The sequence below is a fragment of the Centruroides vittatus genome, unplaced genomic scaffold (assembly GCF_030686945.1).
Source record: "Centruroides vittatus isolate TY-2023 unplaced genomic scaffold, ASM3068694v2 contig_885, whole genome shotgun sequence".
NCBI lineage: Eukaryota > Metazoa > Arthropoda > Arachnida > Scorpiones > Buthidae > Centruroides > Centruroides vittatus.
The window spans coordinates 816,679-836,230 of record NW_027122577.1 but is presented as its reverse complement, the minus strand read 5'-3'; the positions used below and the strand labels follow the sequence as shown (position 1 = coordinate 836,230).

The window sequence follows — 19,552 nt, the reverse complement described above, 5'->3', positions numbered from 1 at the left end:
ATAAATCTTTAATGTCTTTTAAAATCTTCTCCTTACCTCAGTACATATAGTAATATGGTGAGGAATGGAGTCATACAGACATTGTATACGATTGTATGATGTTGATTGCTGAAGTTTGCATTGAGGTACAAGATCTTGTCGCACAACTGCTCGATGGGTGACATATCTGGAGACCAGACAGGTCAAAAAAATGTAATAAAATGATGGATACATTCCTGGAAAGCCGTAGCTATGTATAACCAAGTATTATCTTGCTAAAAATGGCTGTTTTCAGCCCTGCTACGAAAAGTAACGTATTAGGGTGAAGACTCCCTGAAATGTAAATTGTGCTGTCAATGTTCCTTGTATCAATACAAGAGGATGACCAATTGTTATACAAGATGGGTCCCCAGATCAGCATACTAGCAAGTGAGACAGTGTACCACTCAACAGTAAAAGTGGGATTGAACTATTTACCAGTGATTCTCCACATTCTGGGAATGGATGACCACGTTAGTGTTAAACAGAATTGGAATTTGTCACTAAAGACTGTTGTCTTTACAGTTGCATTATATGATTTTATTCAAATGCATTTTCATTTCATGTATAATATTTAAAGATATTAATTTCAATCAGTTTGATTATTATTTTATAAAAACTGAAAATTAATTTAAAATTTTAAATTAATTTTATCCTTAATATTATACACATTTCAGATAAGAAAATATGGTTCTTGAGCTGTTTTTATATAATTTATCTGATATGAAACAAATACAAAACCAATACAAAACCAATACATGCTTTAATTTTATAATCTGTTTTTTCAAGTATTGTTAATTTTCATTTTAAAAATGTTCTGAACATATAAATTCTTAAAATACATCAATATTTCCATTTTAAGCACAAGTTTCTGAATGAAAGTCAAAAACATTCAGCAACTGGAGAAATACACGAACAACACAACATCAAAACTTATTCAATTAGTTACTTGTTTTCATTAAAGTTTAAATAGCTTAATAGCTTTCTTGAGATATGTAAATCAGCAGTCACCAACCGGTGGTCTGTGGATCACTGATGGTCCATGGAGAAATTTGGACATTGATTAACTCAAGGTTATGCAAAGTATTATGAAAGAAATGCAAAATGCTTGGTTATTTTTTCTCATTCATTGTGGATTTTTTATTTGAATATAAAACTAAACATGAAATGACAGTTATCAATAAATAATGTTGTGAGTATGATTATTGTCCTTGATGGAAAAGAGCCAAGAATTCATAAACTTATTTCAATCAGGCAGCAAAAAATTTCACACTAATTTGTGTAATTATAACAAGTGAATTTCATATTAATAAAGTAAAATAAAGTAAAATGGAACTTTTATGATCATTATTCTATAGATGTTTGTATTGTTAAAAAAAATTCATTATAGTGATCCATGGGATTCAAAATTGTGAGTTTAGTGGTCCACGAAATCAGAAAGGTTGGCGACCACTGATGTAAACGGCATACTTTAATTTAGCTAGAATGGATTATTAGTGTGGACTATGCATGGACAATTTTTTTTATAGTAACGGCTGAACATTGAATTTGATGTTATGCACAAAGGACTATATAGGAAAACATTAAGGAAGGATTAAATTATAAGAAGGAAAATATTTATTAAGGAAATGTGAACACTATGCATAATTAATCTTCAAACTTATCACTTATTTCTTAGGACTTTTGTTTATTGGACACGTGAATTTATTGTAAATTACTTAAGACATTAATATATTTAAGGATCTTGATAGTATGCAGGCTGCAGAAAAAGCCACGGACGGCCTCGGGTTATCCATATCTGAATTAGAGACAAAGAAGTACTGAAATGTAATTTGATATTAATTAAGCTTTATTATGTATACAAGGATTTTCCTTTCCAAAGAAAATTTTAGTAATTTGAAAAAGTAACAAAAACAATTATTTTAATATTAATAATAATTGTATCAAGATTAAAATATATATCAATAATTTCTTAAAAATTTTGAATAAGTATTCATAATGATAATTTTATCATCTTCATGAAAATATTCCATCTTTCAGTTTAAATGTGCTGTATATTAGGAATAATATGAAAATTACTGTTTAAAATACCTGTTTGCCTGAATGTAATTTTATTGTTGTAGCATTCCTAATTGTCTAATGAAAGCACTAGACAAACAACATAAATTCTGAGAACTTATTTTCAACTTTAAGATAATTTTCTAAAGGGAATGTGATGTCATTGTGATGTTTGCAGCCAGCTTAGTATATGATTATATTCTAATTAAAGATAAAGAAATTAATTATAGTTCATACAGTGCAAAATAAAATGCTACACTTATCTTTTAAATTAATTGATCCATACAGTACTTTAATGTGTTATTGAATAAAGAAAGTTTGTAAAATATATTATAATTGAATAAGCACGTTCAATTTATATTTCAGATTATTTAGTTATCTAAAATAAATTTTAAAATTCAATAAATTTGAAAAATTTTATTGAATTTTACTAGTTAGTTCTTTTTCTTTTTATCATACAACTTGTATTAAAATCTTTACAAAAGGAAGTTTTGCATTATTTATTGTCAGTAAAATGAAATTTTTATCTAATTATTTGTATATGTAATTATATTTAAGTTATGGGATGCATTATTGAAGCTATTTATCATCATACATATCTCTGTTTTGTGAGATGTAATTATGTCAAACCAACAATGTGCATTACTCATTCTTTGTCTTAAGTCTCAAAAGATATCTCGGCAAACAATTTGATATATTGCCTAGTAAATCCTCTTTGTTGTTTATTTTTGATTTTATTTAATGTTTTCATCTTACTTGGATCTTTAGAAACAGTTTTTCTTATTGTTGTATAAGTAAGTGACTTTTGTCACAGTTGATTCTAACTTCTCGCAATCTAATCAGTCATTGCTTATCAATGGATACTCAAAATAAGTGTCTAAGGTAAATTTAAAAAGAAGACAAAGTATATGTTTTCATACATTTTTAAAGAAATACAGCAATTAACAATACTAATGATTCTTACCAGTTTTTCTCTTATTTTAATCCAAATACTTAAGAATGATTACATTTTTGAAATATAACAATCTTTATGAACTACCTGTATGCTAATATTCTAGGCATAATGTGTATATAGTTTTTCCCTTACAGATATAACCCTTTTATGTACTAAATTGTAAAATCTAAAAAATGTACTAATTTTTTTTTATCAGCATTGATATATTTTCAGCTTCTAGTTTATACTTTATACTACAGAATGAGTGAAAAGTAACTAGGCATTGAGAAATTGTAATTTCTATGCTTCTAATGCAAAGATGATGAAAATTATTGACATGTGCTTTATTAAATGGAAATATGGTTGCATACTTTAAGATTTAATGTAGATACTGACATCATCTACCAATGACATGTTTTCCTCTGATCATGTGTTTTTTTCAGATGGATTGTGGCATAATGTCCCTTCACCATATGCCACCATCTCTGTACAGCAATTGCCGATTTCCACACCTTATAAAGTAGCATGCAGCAATATGTGCTTGCTCACAGATTGCGGCATACTGTAAGTCAAGCAGTCAGCCATCTTTTTGCCATTGCATATATAGCCTCACTACTGATGCAGGAATTATAAAATTCCATTGATTGATGTACTGTATATACATACACAAATTTTATTATGATTGCATTATTATTACAAAAATTATAGCAAAATTTTACAATGCCTAGTTACTTTCCACCCACCCTGTATAATATCCTTATTTAACTCTTAGATGACAAAACATTAATTAATACGCACTTCTTTTAATGAAAAGTAATTCTTGAATATTTTTTTCATAATTTAAAAAGTCATTCGAAATTTAGCTAGTGAACACTGTTTGAAATGTTTATTTTCATTTGTTAAAGAGGAAATCATATAAACATAAAAATTCAGTTTATAGAATTTAGAAATATAAAAGTTAAGTGTAAACTGAAAAATATTTTCATATATAAAACTGAATTTGAGAAACTTAAAATAGAACAATAACAAAACATAAAATAGTTACAGAAAATTTGCAACATATTCATTTAGTTTGTATGTGGAACATAGAAAATATTAGAATGAGGGACTGTATTTTCAATTTTAAATTTCTGGTTTATATTTAAAGATAGTCAACATCCCTAAAATTAAAATAATAATAATAAGTTAGATTCACCTCATATAGAGTTTAAAATTACAGTAATACCCCGAACTTACGCGATAGGTGGGACCGAGCGATAACCGCGTAAGTCGAATTTGCGTAAGTCGGGGTATAATTTTGCATGTAAATACATACAAATTGTTTTTAATTGGGGCCGGAGACTAAATAAAACAATAATTTAGAAAAAAATGTTTAATAAAATCTTAGATAATACATATGTATAGCAAATTATATTATTAAAATCGTAAACCAAAGTTATTTTGATGTAGAAGGCTTCATAAAATCAGCAATTCCCGATGGTCGTAGCTTTATCGGAGGTCCGCAGGTGGTGTGATGGTCTGATGACCAATCAGCGGATACGCATTCAAACTCCAACGGTCGCTACCTCAACTGTCTTTTTGTAACGGTGACCGTTACCAGTTAAAAAAAAGGGCGGGAATCGTGTTACTGCACGATTCTACCCCGACAAACACAAAATAAATTGTAGCTATGCGTCGATTCCGCACGATGCGTTCGAACATGTAAGCTGAACAATAATGTAAGGGAGTGAGTAATCAAGAGTTGCGTGGCGCCCAAACAGATAAATCGACGAGATTTGAAAATCGCATAAGTTGGGGTAGCGTAAGTCGAGGTGTTACTGTAGTTTTAAACACACAATTTTAATATAAAAACCAATTTTTTATTCCTTTTGATTATTTGATTGTAATTCACAGTGTGTATTGAGAAATACAATTTTCTATTTACACTTTTGTTGCATAAATGGCTCTGCATTCTTCATTAAGAGGTTATGATGCTTTAGAATAATGCAAAATAACAATAAATTGTATTATCTTAAATAGGTTATTGAAGACTCATTATTAACACTTAAAATATTTTATAAAATTCTTCTAATTTGATAATTATCAAATAGATAAAACTTATATCAACAACTGATTTTATATCTTATAGAATAAAGTTTAAATTTATGATATATCTTTTTTAATCTATGAAGTAGTAATTACCTATTTTTAATAAGTACGATAATTACAAAATAACTTTCTTCTTGAAACTGGATCTATGACTAAGAACACTACATCAAACAAATCCTTTATCATCCAGCAAATAAATTTAATCTAAAATTCAGCAAACTGTTTTAATTTTACACATCTTAAGAATGCCACTGAATCTTTATGTATACGATTTTATATTTTACATCTTTGTATTTTTGTTCCAATTATTTAAAAAATTTGAAATTGGTTCTGCACATTCCGATTTAGAATGTTGACCCGACGCAGATCTTGTGTAAGATCGAGAACATTTGTTGAATTTTACGTTAAAATTATTTACTGGATGGTAAAGGTTTTGTTTGGTGTATATTTAGCAGTAATTACAATCAGCCCATCTTATTTCATCTTTGACTTTTAGATGTTCCGCTTACATATAATAATATAACGTAAATTATTTTTAGAGTTAAGCGAAATATAAATAATTTAATTGAAGGACTGAGTGGAAAATGGCATATCCCACAAAACTACAAAAAAAGAGAGTTACTAACAAATTTCGATTTGTGCATTACCAGTCCATCTTCTAAGAAACTTTTACAGTTCAATTGCATGCCATACAGGTTGTACATCCACGTTAATAAAGTGCTGCACGCTAAAATGCTGGCGAATTGAAATCCAAATTCTCCTTTTTCGTGAATGTGGGATATGCCGCTTTTTTCACTCGCTCCTCGATTCATTCTTAACATCTGTCAGTTGAATCACAGTTTAATCCAGCAAAGGAAGAATTATTCTAGATGTTAATTTCATTAATTAACATCTAGAATAATTCAAATTATTTCGGCATTTGGAACTTATAAAAAAAATTTTACTTAAACGAAATTAGAAATATAAGTAAATAATCAGAGTATTTAAAATATCATCTAGAGTAGTGTTTCTCAAACTTTTTGGACCGCGACCCCCGATCTGCACTTAAAAATTTCAAAGGACCCCCGAAGAATGAGTGTGTCGAAAAACATCCCGGAGGGAAGGGGTTAAGCTCATATTTAAATATTTATATTCTTTTTATTATTTATATGTGCAATTTATTTAAGTAAAAATTATTTTATATAGTTTTTATTTCTATTATTTCTAAACATGAATCCATAGTAAATTTATAAAATATTTGAAAAAAATTGATCTAGAATCAATTTTTCAGCGACCCCCCAAATATTTTTCACGACCCCCACTTTGAGAATCACTGATCTAGAGAATATATTAGAATTTTTTTTTTCCGGCTGTTTGGGGTTCCTGGACTGTAATAAAAAGATAACTACGAAAAAAGGACTCAAACTTTGTTTGTATTGTCTAAATTTTGAAAATAGTTAAATAATCCTGGGCTAATATATACTGTACAAAATATTAAGTTTATAGAACTGCTATGATTTTGCATGAATTGCACGTTTGTATTAAAAGAAAAAACATTAAACAAATTAAACATGCTTATTACAATTTCTAATACACTATCAAACACTTTTCTAGACTTTATAAACTCATTAAATAAAATTATAAAACCTTGTTTTTATTTCAAATAATTAATAAATCTATCAAAGATTCATTCTAATCTACTGCAATAAAGATTCATTCTAGTTTATTATGGTTGAACTGAAAATGATTGGATTCAATGTAATTAAATTCTGTATTGAAACAAATTATGAAAAAATTTGTGACGTTTGATCTTTCTTTATATGTTAATGTTAACTTTTAGAGAATACTATATCATAAAAAGTATATTGTGAAATACCATATTTTACATTGTTTCTAAAGTTACACTTTATTTTCTTGTTTCCGAAATATATAAATACTTGGTAACTTTTTGAAGTGAAAAATATTTATCATTATAGTATTTATTGAACATAACAGAAAAACATTATACAAAGGCAACGTCAAAATGTTTTGTATAAACTAAAAAAACCTAAATGGCAGGATATGACTTGAAATAATAATTGTTTATTGTATCTGAATGTATTTTACAGCTTATAAAACTGGGAATGGGAAAAATAAAACCTTTAGTAGGTGCCCTGGCATTTGACAAAACTTTCAGTACATACAGTTATTTCATATTAAATATTAAGTTGCATTGTCTGAACTTAATAATCTTTGCAGTTATATTGGACAACATATCAACATATTGTTTGGTAATGGTAGGAGGGATTTTGTCTCATTTCTGCTTCAAGTATTCCTTAAGGGGCTCTGTCATTGCTAAACACTATTTCTGAAGTTGGTGCTTCAAATAACACCAGATGTTATTGATGGGACTAAGATCAGAACCCTCTAGCAGCTCATGTGAGTAATTTAATCCATTGGCCTGAACCATTGGGTCATCAGTTTCACCAAGTGGGACTTGACTGGCATTCTCTTGTTGAAATTGCTATTGACAATTATCAATTTTCATTGTGATGGTTGCAAATGTTCTTTCAAAATTTTAATGTGCCTTGGCACTGTGATGGTGCTTTTATAGAAATATAAGCTGCCTATTCTAGATGATGACACAGTCCCTAACAGAAGATGGTTTTTGAGTTGCAAATGAAGCACCTCAGATTGTTTCTCACATCTTTTCTGCGGATGATTCTGGGACCAGTTTTTCCCCAAAGTTTAAATGTGGATTCCTTGCTCCATAATATACCCTTTCAGTTACAAATGGTCCACTTTTCATCTGATGAAGCCATTGGATTTGGCTGCATTAAGAATGACATTTTCTTCAATCTAAGAAAACTATACTTTAATCTTTGGACACATCTTTGCATTGTGGGTACAAAGAGAGCTCTATTTAGGTGTTCTATGGCTCAATACTGTTTTATGGAATATCCAGCTTTTTTTTTTGTTTTGTTTTTTGGAAGCAATATTTATTCAGTGTTTCAGTTGTTTTTATTTTTAAATTACTATATATTATATATAGTAATTTAAAAATTATATATAAAAGTTGTTTATATATATACATAATGTATATATAAACAATTTTTTTTTAAACCATTCATTAAGGTTAAAAGTTTTTTTATTATTATGCATTGCCTAATGTAGAGAATAGTGCATAACATTTGTATTTCTCATTCATGAAAAATACAAAACTAAAAAAAGCAATTATGTAACAATTTGTAACAAAATAAAACATGGTTGCTTTAGAAATATATATTTCATTAATAAAAAGTGTTTACATTTGTCTGTAATGTACTGTACATTGCCAACTCTATGTGAATATCTAATATTATATTATAAAATTCACTCATCAAAATATAAATGTATTAAATCAATAATCATGCTACGCTTTATCTTATATTTATTAAAAATTCTAAAGTATCTGAAGTATTTAAATTTTATTACTCGTACTTAAGGTGACACAAATTTAAAGAAAGTTAATTTTAATTCTGACTTTTTTTTAAAAGATATATATTATAAAATGATCATTCAGTAATTTTTTTTCCTATTGTAATTTTAGGAAATTCAACAGGAAAGATGCTAGGTAAAGGGCAAGATGGCTATAGTGCTGAAAAAGATATGAAACAGTAAGTGAATTTTCAAATGATACAAATTAAAAAAAGTTACATAACATGATTATTTTATGGAATTTTTATATGAAACTTTAACACTTTAACTTGAAAGATTTTACATTAATATAAGAATTGATTTTTGAAAGTATATACATATATATATCAGATTTCAATGGTCATCCTTGGGTTTACATTATTTGAACATAGAACATAAACAGGGATCTAGAAATTTAAACAGAGATAGAATACAATGTCATTGGATGAGAACAAGAGCATCAAGGATGATGTGTGTGTGTTGTATGACAAATTCAAATTACTATCTTCCTGTAAGATTTGGCCAGCATAACCATATTTATACAAAATATAGTTCTTTTCAAACTTGATACAAATATCAAAATAAACACCTCAGATAACCAAAAACTCCTGCAAATAAAAATATTTTAATAATTAACACGTTGACTGCCATGTTACTTTTCAGAATTCCAATGTAAAACGCCAACTTAATTTAATTATATTATATTATTAAAAACTTTAATTAGAGTACATAGTAATAATCAAAAAGCATACAGAATGTGTTCTTTTTTTAAATAAGATCTTACATAAGCCAACTGTGAGATAATTTGTAACAGAAAGCTCTTTGTTAAAGCCAAACTACGAGTTAATTCGTGCATGGACACTATTCGATTTGTCGCTTTGCTACAGCAGAGTCAGAGGTATGCATCTAAATTCATTAGTAATAAATCAGATATAGAGTCGAGCGCATTTACGTCTTTCTTGAGTGTGTTGTTTTATAATTATAAATATACATAATGCACATAAACTGTTTCAAAAAGCAACTTCTAAAATAAAACTTATAAATTATTATGCCTTTGTGTCCTCTATCGTAATTTAAAATTTATCTTGTGTACTAGTACTTTTTATCAATTAACAGGACTTATTATACTGGAATTATGGATGCAGATATTTAGTTTTACAGATCAGAAATAAAAAAAACTAAATAAAAAATATTATTTCTTATCAGTAAGACTAATCTGCATCCATAATTCCAGTATAATAAGTCCTGTTAATTGATAAAAAAGTACTAGTATACAAGATAAATTTTAAAACTTATAAAGTTTAGAGAAGCATTCGTCAAGACATTGATTGGAGAAGAGATTCAACCAGTTTGTAAATAATGAAGCTCTTGCAATCAAATTTTTTTTTGAGTTTAAATAAATGACACTTCTGTGTTGGGCGTTACTAACAGTGATTTATTAAACTTCAGATATACTTGCGAGTACTTTTTTTGAGAGTATCTCACCTACCGAAAAAAAATAGCATCTGACAAAGCCATGTCTAATTTGTACCAAAGTTAAAAAACACAGAGAAACACCCAATCTGTCCAGAGAAGCCAGCCCTTTGCGTGGAAGATTGTTATTGTTTTAAAAATTATCACAAACAATAAAAATATTCTTTTGCTTTTGATTTTGAATAAACTTTTTATGATTATATTTTCTGTTCATTTATTAATAAATGTTCTGTTCATGTAAGCCTACTTGATTTTTTGTTCTTGCCCAAGGCTATCTATTCATATTTACACTGATATACTACAAATTGTATTGTAGCTGCACAAATATGGCAAGGAAACAAACTACAATATAACTTGTAGTTGGCGTCCTAGGCAATAACACAAACTATGAGTTATATCGTAATTGGCAGTCAATGTGTTAACCTGCTAGCTACATGTGGCCATGTATTTATATATTTGAAAATATTTAATATTGACATTGAAGCAGTCCAAATGAAACAGATAACTGCTGAATATGAATATATTTTCAATTCTCTATAATTTGAAATCCTACTCTCTCTCTTTATTGTTTTATTTCATGATCATATTCAAAACTCTTCTGAGAACATGTTAAGATTTTCTTGGGCTCCAATTTGAAAAAATTGTAGACCTATAAATTCCCACTATTGTCCGGCTGTCCGCCCATCTGTCTTTCCTTCCTTAATCTCAAGAATAGAGTTAGATAGATGAAATCTGAGACCAGATATGGAAAGCTTAGGGAGAGGCATCCCTGATTAACTATATATGAACTTCTGATGCAAACTGGAAGTTACATTATTTCAATTCAAAACTTCCTTAAAAGCAGTTAATAGATGACTGGGATGACTCCATTGCTAGTAGAAAAGTATGATGTACAGGGGCAAAACACTACAGTACTAATATGAGGTGGAGAGCATATATTTCAAATGAAATAAATTAAAAATATGATTAAAAATTGCAGCTCAGCATTGTGACAATGCCATAAATAATTGCTCGTTAATCTTTACTTATTGACAATTATATGAAATTAAAAATTTGAAATCATGATTAAATCAGTTTATATTATGAGAAAAAACTACACTAATTGTTAATGTCTTTTGGTGTTAAAGTTGTTTACTTGAAAGTAAAAGCAAGTACTTTCAACATTTCAAAATGTCATCTTCAGGCAGAGCATACTTTTTAAAAAAATTGTAATTCAAATGTTATGTATGCTCTGCTTGAAGATGACATTTTGAAATGTTGAAAGTACTTGCTGTAGTTAAAAATTTTTCAAGTAAACAACTTTAACACTAAAAGACAGTGTAGTTTATTGTTATTCTAAGTTTGTCATTGTTAATACTTTTCTATATATTAAAATCATTTCCTTATACTGTAGATAAACAGAAAATGATTTCAAATACAGAAATGTTTATAGTACTTAAATCCATATAATTCTGTCTGCTGATGAAGATCCAAAAAGATCATCATCTTGGTACTCACTTGTAATTTCAATTGGTTCAGAAATCATGAGGAATGTACAAGAGAATATGTTTAACTGTTATTATTGTGATACCATTCATTACATCTTTGATGTTCATGGACATCAATATTTGGCAGTTTGATCATTCAGGATCAGAAATTTAGGCACCAAAATTTCACTTTTATGAAAGGTTTTCACCTTTCAGGGAAACGGGAGATTATGGAATACTGTAAACTGGTTGTTTGAGCAGGTGCAATGGTAGAAGATCACTGCACTATTTATTCGTACAGTGGTTGTCATAAGTTATGATACTGTTTTATTTGTTTTTTTCTTTTGGCTCAAATAAAGTAACTTTTGCAGCACTAAAAACCATGCCCAGTATATTTATTTAATAAAATCATTCCTATAGTTATGTACTCCAAGACCATGTCTTCCTTTTATTGCTTTTTTTCCCTCACTACTAGGTGCATTAATAGACACAAGGCATTTTTACTTTATCTTTATTCTGGATCCTCTATAGGCCGATACACATTTCGGGCAAAGGCCCCTCTTCTGTCAGCATGACTTGCGGGATTTTCCTCAGGTGGTGTTGACACATCTCACTTTTTTACCTGTAAATAAGTAATTTTTAAGCAAGATGTGTCAACACCACCTGAGGAAAATGTCGCAAGTCATGCCGACAGAAGAGGGGCACTTGCCGAAATGTGTATTGGCCTATAGAGGATCCAGAATAAAGATAAAGTAAAAATGCCTTGTGTCTATTAATGCACCTAGTAGTGAGGGAAAAAAAGCAAAAAAAAATCATTCCTTTTTATGAAAATTTTTTAAACAGCAATGGCGGCCAAACCTTGTCATGACAGGCAATGTACATACAGTTCCTATTGGAAATAAATAAGAACCACGTATTGGAGTGCTGCATCATTTATTTACAGTATTTAATTATACAGGGTGTACATAAAAGAATATAGCAGTTTTAAAGGTGTTTAAATTTAACAAAGAATAACAAACCAAAAGAGCAATTATAATGTGATTTATAAGGTAAACTGAAGATGTTACTCTTTCTAGTGTTCAGTGTGAGCTGTGTTTGTCATGCAACACACATCCAACCTAATTCCTCCCATATCTTAACCAGCATTTCTTGAATGATGATAGCAGCATCTTCTTCAATCCTGTATCTCAACTTGGGCAAGGTAGTAGGCAGTGAGGGCACGTAGACTCAGACGTATGCCATCTTGTTGTCAAATGAAGTTATTTGGTCATCTTGCAGTTGGGGAAATAGCCATTCTTGGAGCATATCCAAATAAGCCACCCTGTTATGGTAGCTTCAGTGAAAAGGAACCGGTCCATAAACTTGTCGTTGTGAAACAGCACAAAGGACATTAACTTTTGGGGAGTCTTGTTAGCATTGTACGAGTTCATGGGGATTTTCAAATTCCAGATTCTGGCATTGCATGTGTTCACCTTACAATAAGATGGAATATGGATTCATCACTAAAAACTACACAATCAAGAAAGGCATCATTTTCCTGCTGCAACATTTCAGTTGAGAAGTTTTTGCATACAACTAAAACTGTTTTCCTTGCTCTTTTCTTCTAGCCTATAACCAACTTTGTACACGTAATGTAAGTGATACTATAACCAATTCCAACTGCTATATTATTTTATATGTACACCCTGTATATTGTATAGTTCACTGCATAGTGCCAAAATCACCACTTGGCAATATTTTTATTAAAGTGGCAATAAAAATATAGTATGGGCAATAAAAACTCAGTCTGCTTGTTTTGACATTTAGCACTAAATTGACTCACAAATCACACTTCGGAAAAAACATCAAAATGTCAAGTTCTGTACAATAGGAACCACACACCTAGCAATTTCATCACGTCACATGGCAAGTTTGGGCAGAAAAGTAAGAAGTGATGTCGAGAACTGAAGGAAGTTTTGTGCAATTCCAAGAGTGGAGATTTTTTATTGACCGACAGAAATTTTGAGGAATTTTTTTGGGGTGACTTTTTTCCCACTTTGATCTTTTTCCAGTAGACTAAAATAAAATTTTTTACATGACAGAAACTGTGAAATACTGTTTAAACATTGTGATCAAATGTGTTATTTGGAATTATTCATTAAAAAATTATCCAAAAATGTAATAACGTACACTAAACCAATTACGATATGATAACAAAACAATGAAAAATGAACGTTTTCGAACCCCTTCTGGGTTCTGCATCAGGTTCAAACCATTCCTAGATGGTTATTCGATTAACGAATGTCATTTAAATAAAAGTTTGATCATAAATTTCAAACAATTTACAAAAAACTACGTCGAGCATGCACAGAGTCAGCCACTCATTATGTCCAGGCAGGCTAAGATCGTGTTATGAATCAAATCTTGCCAGGCCAATGACAAAACCATCTCCTCTTTAAAATTTATGCACATGGCTGTGATGGAGGATTTAAAGATATGCATAGCCTCTAACCATTTCAGGTGTTCATTGGGAGGCACGGCAAGGAGGAGATAATAGCCGACTTTACCCAGGCCAATGTCTGGATCTGTTACATAAGTAGCGAGGGCAGTGGAGGTTCTTGCATGATGCTCTTGTATTCTGATGTCCATGGACTGTTTAGTAGAGCCTGTATGAAAATGTTTAGGTTATAAGTCTTTGGAAGTTTCATATCCCAGATTGACAATAACCAAGTGAATAAGACCCTAGGTACTGGGCATAGGTGATGTATGTTTGAGCCTTTGTAGTTTTAATTTTAGTCTAGTTTTTTTAATATATAACTCTCTTATTTTACTGCATCATTAGCATTATTATTACTATTACTCACATTTAAAGCTTGTCACAATTTTTAATTTCTTGTTTTATAAGCTTTAAATGTGAGTAATAGTAATAATAATGCTGATGATGCGGTAAATAATAAAATAATGTCACACAATCAAAAAACCTAAACTAAAATTCTGAAGGTATGAACCTACTTTTACTAGCACCAGGGTGTTGCCTCTTACTTGACTATTGCCACTCCTGGACATGAAACTTCCAAATTCTTATAAGCTAAACAATTAATTTTCAAAGGCCACTTTTTTGGAAATGTTTGAAAATTGGGCCCTATTATTTGGATGAGGAGCCGTCTGTGTTTAAGCTGTGTTTGGATGAGGAGCCGACTGTGTTAAGGCTATGTGCTCACCAAGTTTCGTTCAAATCTGAGTCTGGCCGGAACTTCTGGCCCTTTCCTACTAAGTGACAGTTCAACATGTTATCAGTTTGGCATCTGGAAAGCAAAAATAAGGCTACCAGCACCTACATTATCGCCACCTGTTTTACTCACTAATTAAACAATATGAAGTGGCAAAAAAATTTAAAACTGGTGAAATTGTGGCAATATTCTTAAATTTTCCAGAGCAACTCCTGATAGTTATCACTGTTCTATAGTAAATATCACTCTAACTTTACTGGTACGTAAATGACTGTTTACGTAGTCGGTCATAAACTCCCTCAACTTTATGAATTTACCCTAAGCCTCAAACAGGCAACTAAAAGCTAAGTTGAGAGTTACACTGTATATAGTATAATATACACAGAGATTGTAATAGTCAGAAAACTTTAAAAATATTATACTGTATATGTGCAAGTAATATGCACTAAGTTTATAAAAAGAAATTGTATAGGTACATGGAAGCTGCAATAAAGATCTGGAAGAGCTGCATGTGGCTCATGAGCCACAGTTTAGCCACCATTGGAACAAATTACAAATGTAACATTGAATTCTTGAACTTTTGAGTTTCATTTTCAATGTTTATGAAGAGTTACTTAGTCCAAATTATTCACAAACATGGGGATCAGTGTATTGTACATGATATTTTTTCCATTGAATAAACATATGGATATAATCACTTCCATGCTTCTGTTCAATGCTTATTTTCACTGCATCATGTGCAAGTTTTGTAATTTAGTTTTAATAATGAAATTTTTTGAGAAAAAATTAAAACAATATAATACAATATGAGGTGTTTGGACGTTTATAACTTACAGGGAAATTCATGATAAGTTGCCAGATGCAAAGAGTCTGGTATTCACAAAGCATATTGTAAGCTACAATATTGTAAAAAGTCTTGTATGTCTAGGTACTGGTGGTCGAGTATCTGGTTCTATCGATAGATAATTGATTCAATCATTTTTCTTTGATTATTTCTTCTAAACTTTTCTGATTCAAAGACGTTATCAAATGACGAAAAAAATTGATAGAATTCTTCACGGTGGAATTAAAACTGTTTATAGAATGTCGTCCGAAAAAATCTTATAACATTAAATTATAATGAATCTTTTTTCAGCCAATCAACTATTAGCACAGAGACACAGTCTGAAAGCCTTTCACAGTGTTGTATAGAGAATCAACGAACGTTTTTGGCCTCCACCGAGGCCTGCATCAGGTTGAGAACTAAAAGTAAAAGGTTATCCCCCACGACCGCCAGAATGTGTTGCCCATAAAATAAATAATCTACGTTTCGCGTTTCACCCCTCCTCTTGGCACCGTTCGAATTCTTCGAACAGGAACCTCCACGCAAGTGCAATCAAGTACCCGTCCTTGTAGTTGATGCAGGTGCCATTGACACTGGTTTTATAAATCTCCCAAGCCTCTAGATGCCATATGTGGTCGAAACGGAAGGCCCGCTAGTTGTAGTTGTTATTGAATCAACTATTAGTTTGTTAATTTATTTCAAACTTCTTCAATATTTCTATTATACATATAAATATGAATTAATTAATCAAAAACCAACTATCCATTTTAAAATGCTACCTTTCCTCAGACCACAAATTAAATATCACATGCAGTGAGAAAATTCTAAAAGAAATATCTTCCTATTGGCTCTATTAAAATAGAAGCAGTCACTACTGTGATGTGTTTTGTGAATATAAAATATTGTCGGTTTCTTGTAACTTTACAATATTGGAGAGGTACTACGTCTTATCTTGCGAGACGTTCGTGAATCCAGGCCGTGATAGTTATTTATATATAAAAGTCAAACAATTGCTGTATTATATAAGTAGTGGTAATATAGCCTGATATAAGTTGGCAGTCATTTGACTTTAACACGAATAAAATAATGATTTGACATTCTTAAATATATTACATTTTAGTCAATTAGAATGAATAATTGAATAATTTATAATAATTTTTTTCTTCCAGAATTAAACCCAATTTGACAACTTCGGGAGACGTTATAGACGACATAGAGAACATGTTAGCTAATTTATCCAACCAATTAGATGCCATGTTAGAAGATGGAATGAATGACGAATGAGATAATTGGTGCCAACTATTGAATTAATTTAATTTTGGTCATCTTGCTTTATGTCTGCAGTCACAGACAACCGGCAGTTTCCATAAGATGCCATCTGTTGTCTTCCAGAACATCTAGTGCCTTAAAATAATAATTGAATGATACGAAATTAAACTTAGCAGGAAGAGTCAAAGTTGTAGTTAGTTTTGTGAAAGTTGACATGCACCCTGCACCAGTATTGTGTATAGTTTGTCACTGCCGAGAGAGAGGGGATTTATGTTAAGATTTGTAGAGGCACTGTTGATAGTAAATGTGTTCTATGACATTTTTGTCTTTGGAGCACGATTTCGAGCAGGTAACTTGAAATCGTGTCCCGGACTAAACTGTTAAGTTCTTCTTAGATATTATTATCTTGCTGTATAATTTTATCATTATGGTTTTTATTGTGGCAAAAAGAAAAAAAAACTGCCAAATAGCTGAAACCAAGAAATGTGAAGTTCCTGCATATTCCTGTCCTCATCTGTTAATCGCGTTACCTCATTAGCTAGAATCCGTCGCTTGTCTAAATTGGGCTGTCTGATAAACTTAAAATTTCAGCTCTAACAGTACAACACCTGCAGAAATTGTACAAATTTCAAATATTACCGATCAATTAATTTGGAAAATCTGCTCAAATTTCAGCAATAATTACAGTTTTATAAAGACATCTATACATTGCAAAACAACCCCGCTTTTCAGACTGCCTTAATTTTTTATGGTGTTTGTCCAAATTTGTCAAATTATTTATGATTATAATTAATAAAAAAATTCGAGACGCTCCGAAATAAAATCGGAGTTCGTAGACGTGTGGTTAAACAGGACGTGAGTTGTTAGTAGACTCGAGGGAAAAACGATCTCACAATTTTTCAAAATTTTTAAAGATTTCTTAACCACTGTTAGTCACAGACAAGCATCCATGTCAATTGTTATTCACACCAGCAATTTGTACAGCAAAACAGACAATCTTGTTTTTCAGTAATTTTTGAATGTATCAAATATAGTATTTGCATTAGGAGTCACTGGTTGACTCTGTCTGAGTAATGTATGTGAATTTTTAAAAACTTTTGTAGTTTTCTTAGGGTTGGTTAAGTTTTACAAAAAGTGTATATTGGTGGGACAATTTACAAAATACTTCCAAGTGTAATAAAAGTGATGATTAGCAGCTTGACTCTTGTCTTTTTGTTTCGTAATCATTTAAAGTTTAGCGAGTTTGAATTAATCATATAATTATATTAATATAAATTGTTAATTTATCTGTACAAGTATACAAATGATACATATAAAATTTATTCATTTCTTAATGCTTGATTTTGATTTCAGAGAGAAATAATTATTAGGTATTTACTAATTGTATGTATAATAGAATATTAAATAAATTATATTTTTACATATTTATTCGAGCACACTGGTACAACCGTGATGTGGAGAGAAAACGTACCAAAAAAAAAAAATAATCATACAAGCTCATACAACATATAAGTTGTATAGACTTGTTTTGTATTAACAGATAACAAACACAATAGTGAAACAAGAATTAAATTCATTCTAAACCTAAAAGTAAATAATTACCAGAAAACTAGTCTAAACTGATTACTTTTCATTTTCCAGGTAAGATATAGTCTCTTATTCACAAATCGGACAGTCTCCGAACAATATCATTAAAAATATATAGCAATAATATACTAAAATATTCATTTTTTAACATGGAAAATTGTATTTAATTATTATGATATATAATAAAGTCTCGAAAATAACATTCTAAAACTTGATAATGCATTGCCGAATATAATCGAGACAAACAATTTAAACTAGATTAAGAACTACTTTACTTCCTGCAGATTTAATTAATAAAACAGAACGAACAATTTTATTTCTTCATAATCGCAGTTTTTGAATTTCTTCATAATGATATAAATTAACTAATTCTTGTCATTAATTTTCACGGACAAGCTTTACACGTTATCAATTTATACAATATTTACAACGTATACAATTTGAAGAATTTAAAAGGTAGAGATATTTTCTTTTCAAATGTTTTGCCATTACAAAATATCTTTTGAACACATTTTGTAATGTTCAAAAACAAAATACTCGTCTCTCTATCTTTTAAATTGTTTGAATTGAATCCTCACACCACAAAACTAATTTCTGTTATCGAGATATTACTACTTGGCATCTTTGGTGGATCTTAATCTGTAATTAAAAAGTGTGATTTATCAATGACACGTTGCAAATTTGGCAGTCTCAAAAGACATTATATCACGCGAATCTGAAATTTGTTCGGTCCGACATTGTTTACACCTTCAGAATAGGGACCAAATTGAGCAGTTTTCCCTGAAGTGCTAAGGTCTCTGTATAGCGTGAGTGTTTTGTACAAACGTTGTTTTCAGTGTTTTCACAGCAATAGCTATGAGTTTTTGATAAAAAATGAATTAGTACCAAATGTCTTTTGCATATCCTGAAATGTTACCATACTATTTAGAGGTCCAAATTTGGACCTCTATAGTCAGTATTTTAATGACGACGACCTGATAAATAAAAATATAGTGACAAAAAGGCATGATTAATATAAAAAAAATATTGCTTCTACAATTAATTATAATCAATTGCAAAACAAAAGAATAAAATTGACATAATCAATGAAACAAAGGTTTTCTTTTAGAAAAATTTAACTAAATTAAAAAAAAAAACAATTGATGAATAATAAATCAGGATACTGTTAAGCCTACCTGATTATTGGATATTATTTGTAGAAACTTTAAAAAGT

At 30.0% G+C, this 19,552-nt stretch overlaps 1 protein-coding gene across 1 annotated transcript in view; it reads left to right on the top strand.

Annotated features, from left to right (window-relative positions):
- LOC136983759 (caskin-2-like) overlaps window positions 1–17,947 on the top strand; it is an 88,020-nt gene extending 70,073 nt beyond the window's left edge. The window contains exons 20-21 of the mRNA XM_067280602.1: window positions 8,646–8,712; window positions 16,653–17,947. Of these exons, the coding sequence (XP_067136703.1) occupies window positions 8,646–8,712; window positions 16,653–16,767 (182 nt within the window). The 3' untranslated portion in view covers window positions 16,768–17,947. The remainder of the gene's footprint in view (window positions 1–8,645; window positions 8,713–16,652) is intronic.
- Window positions 17,948–19,552: the final 1,605 nt, after the last annotated feature.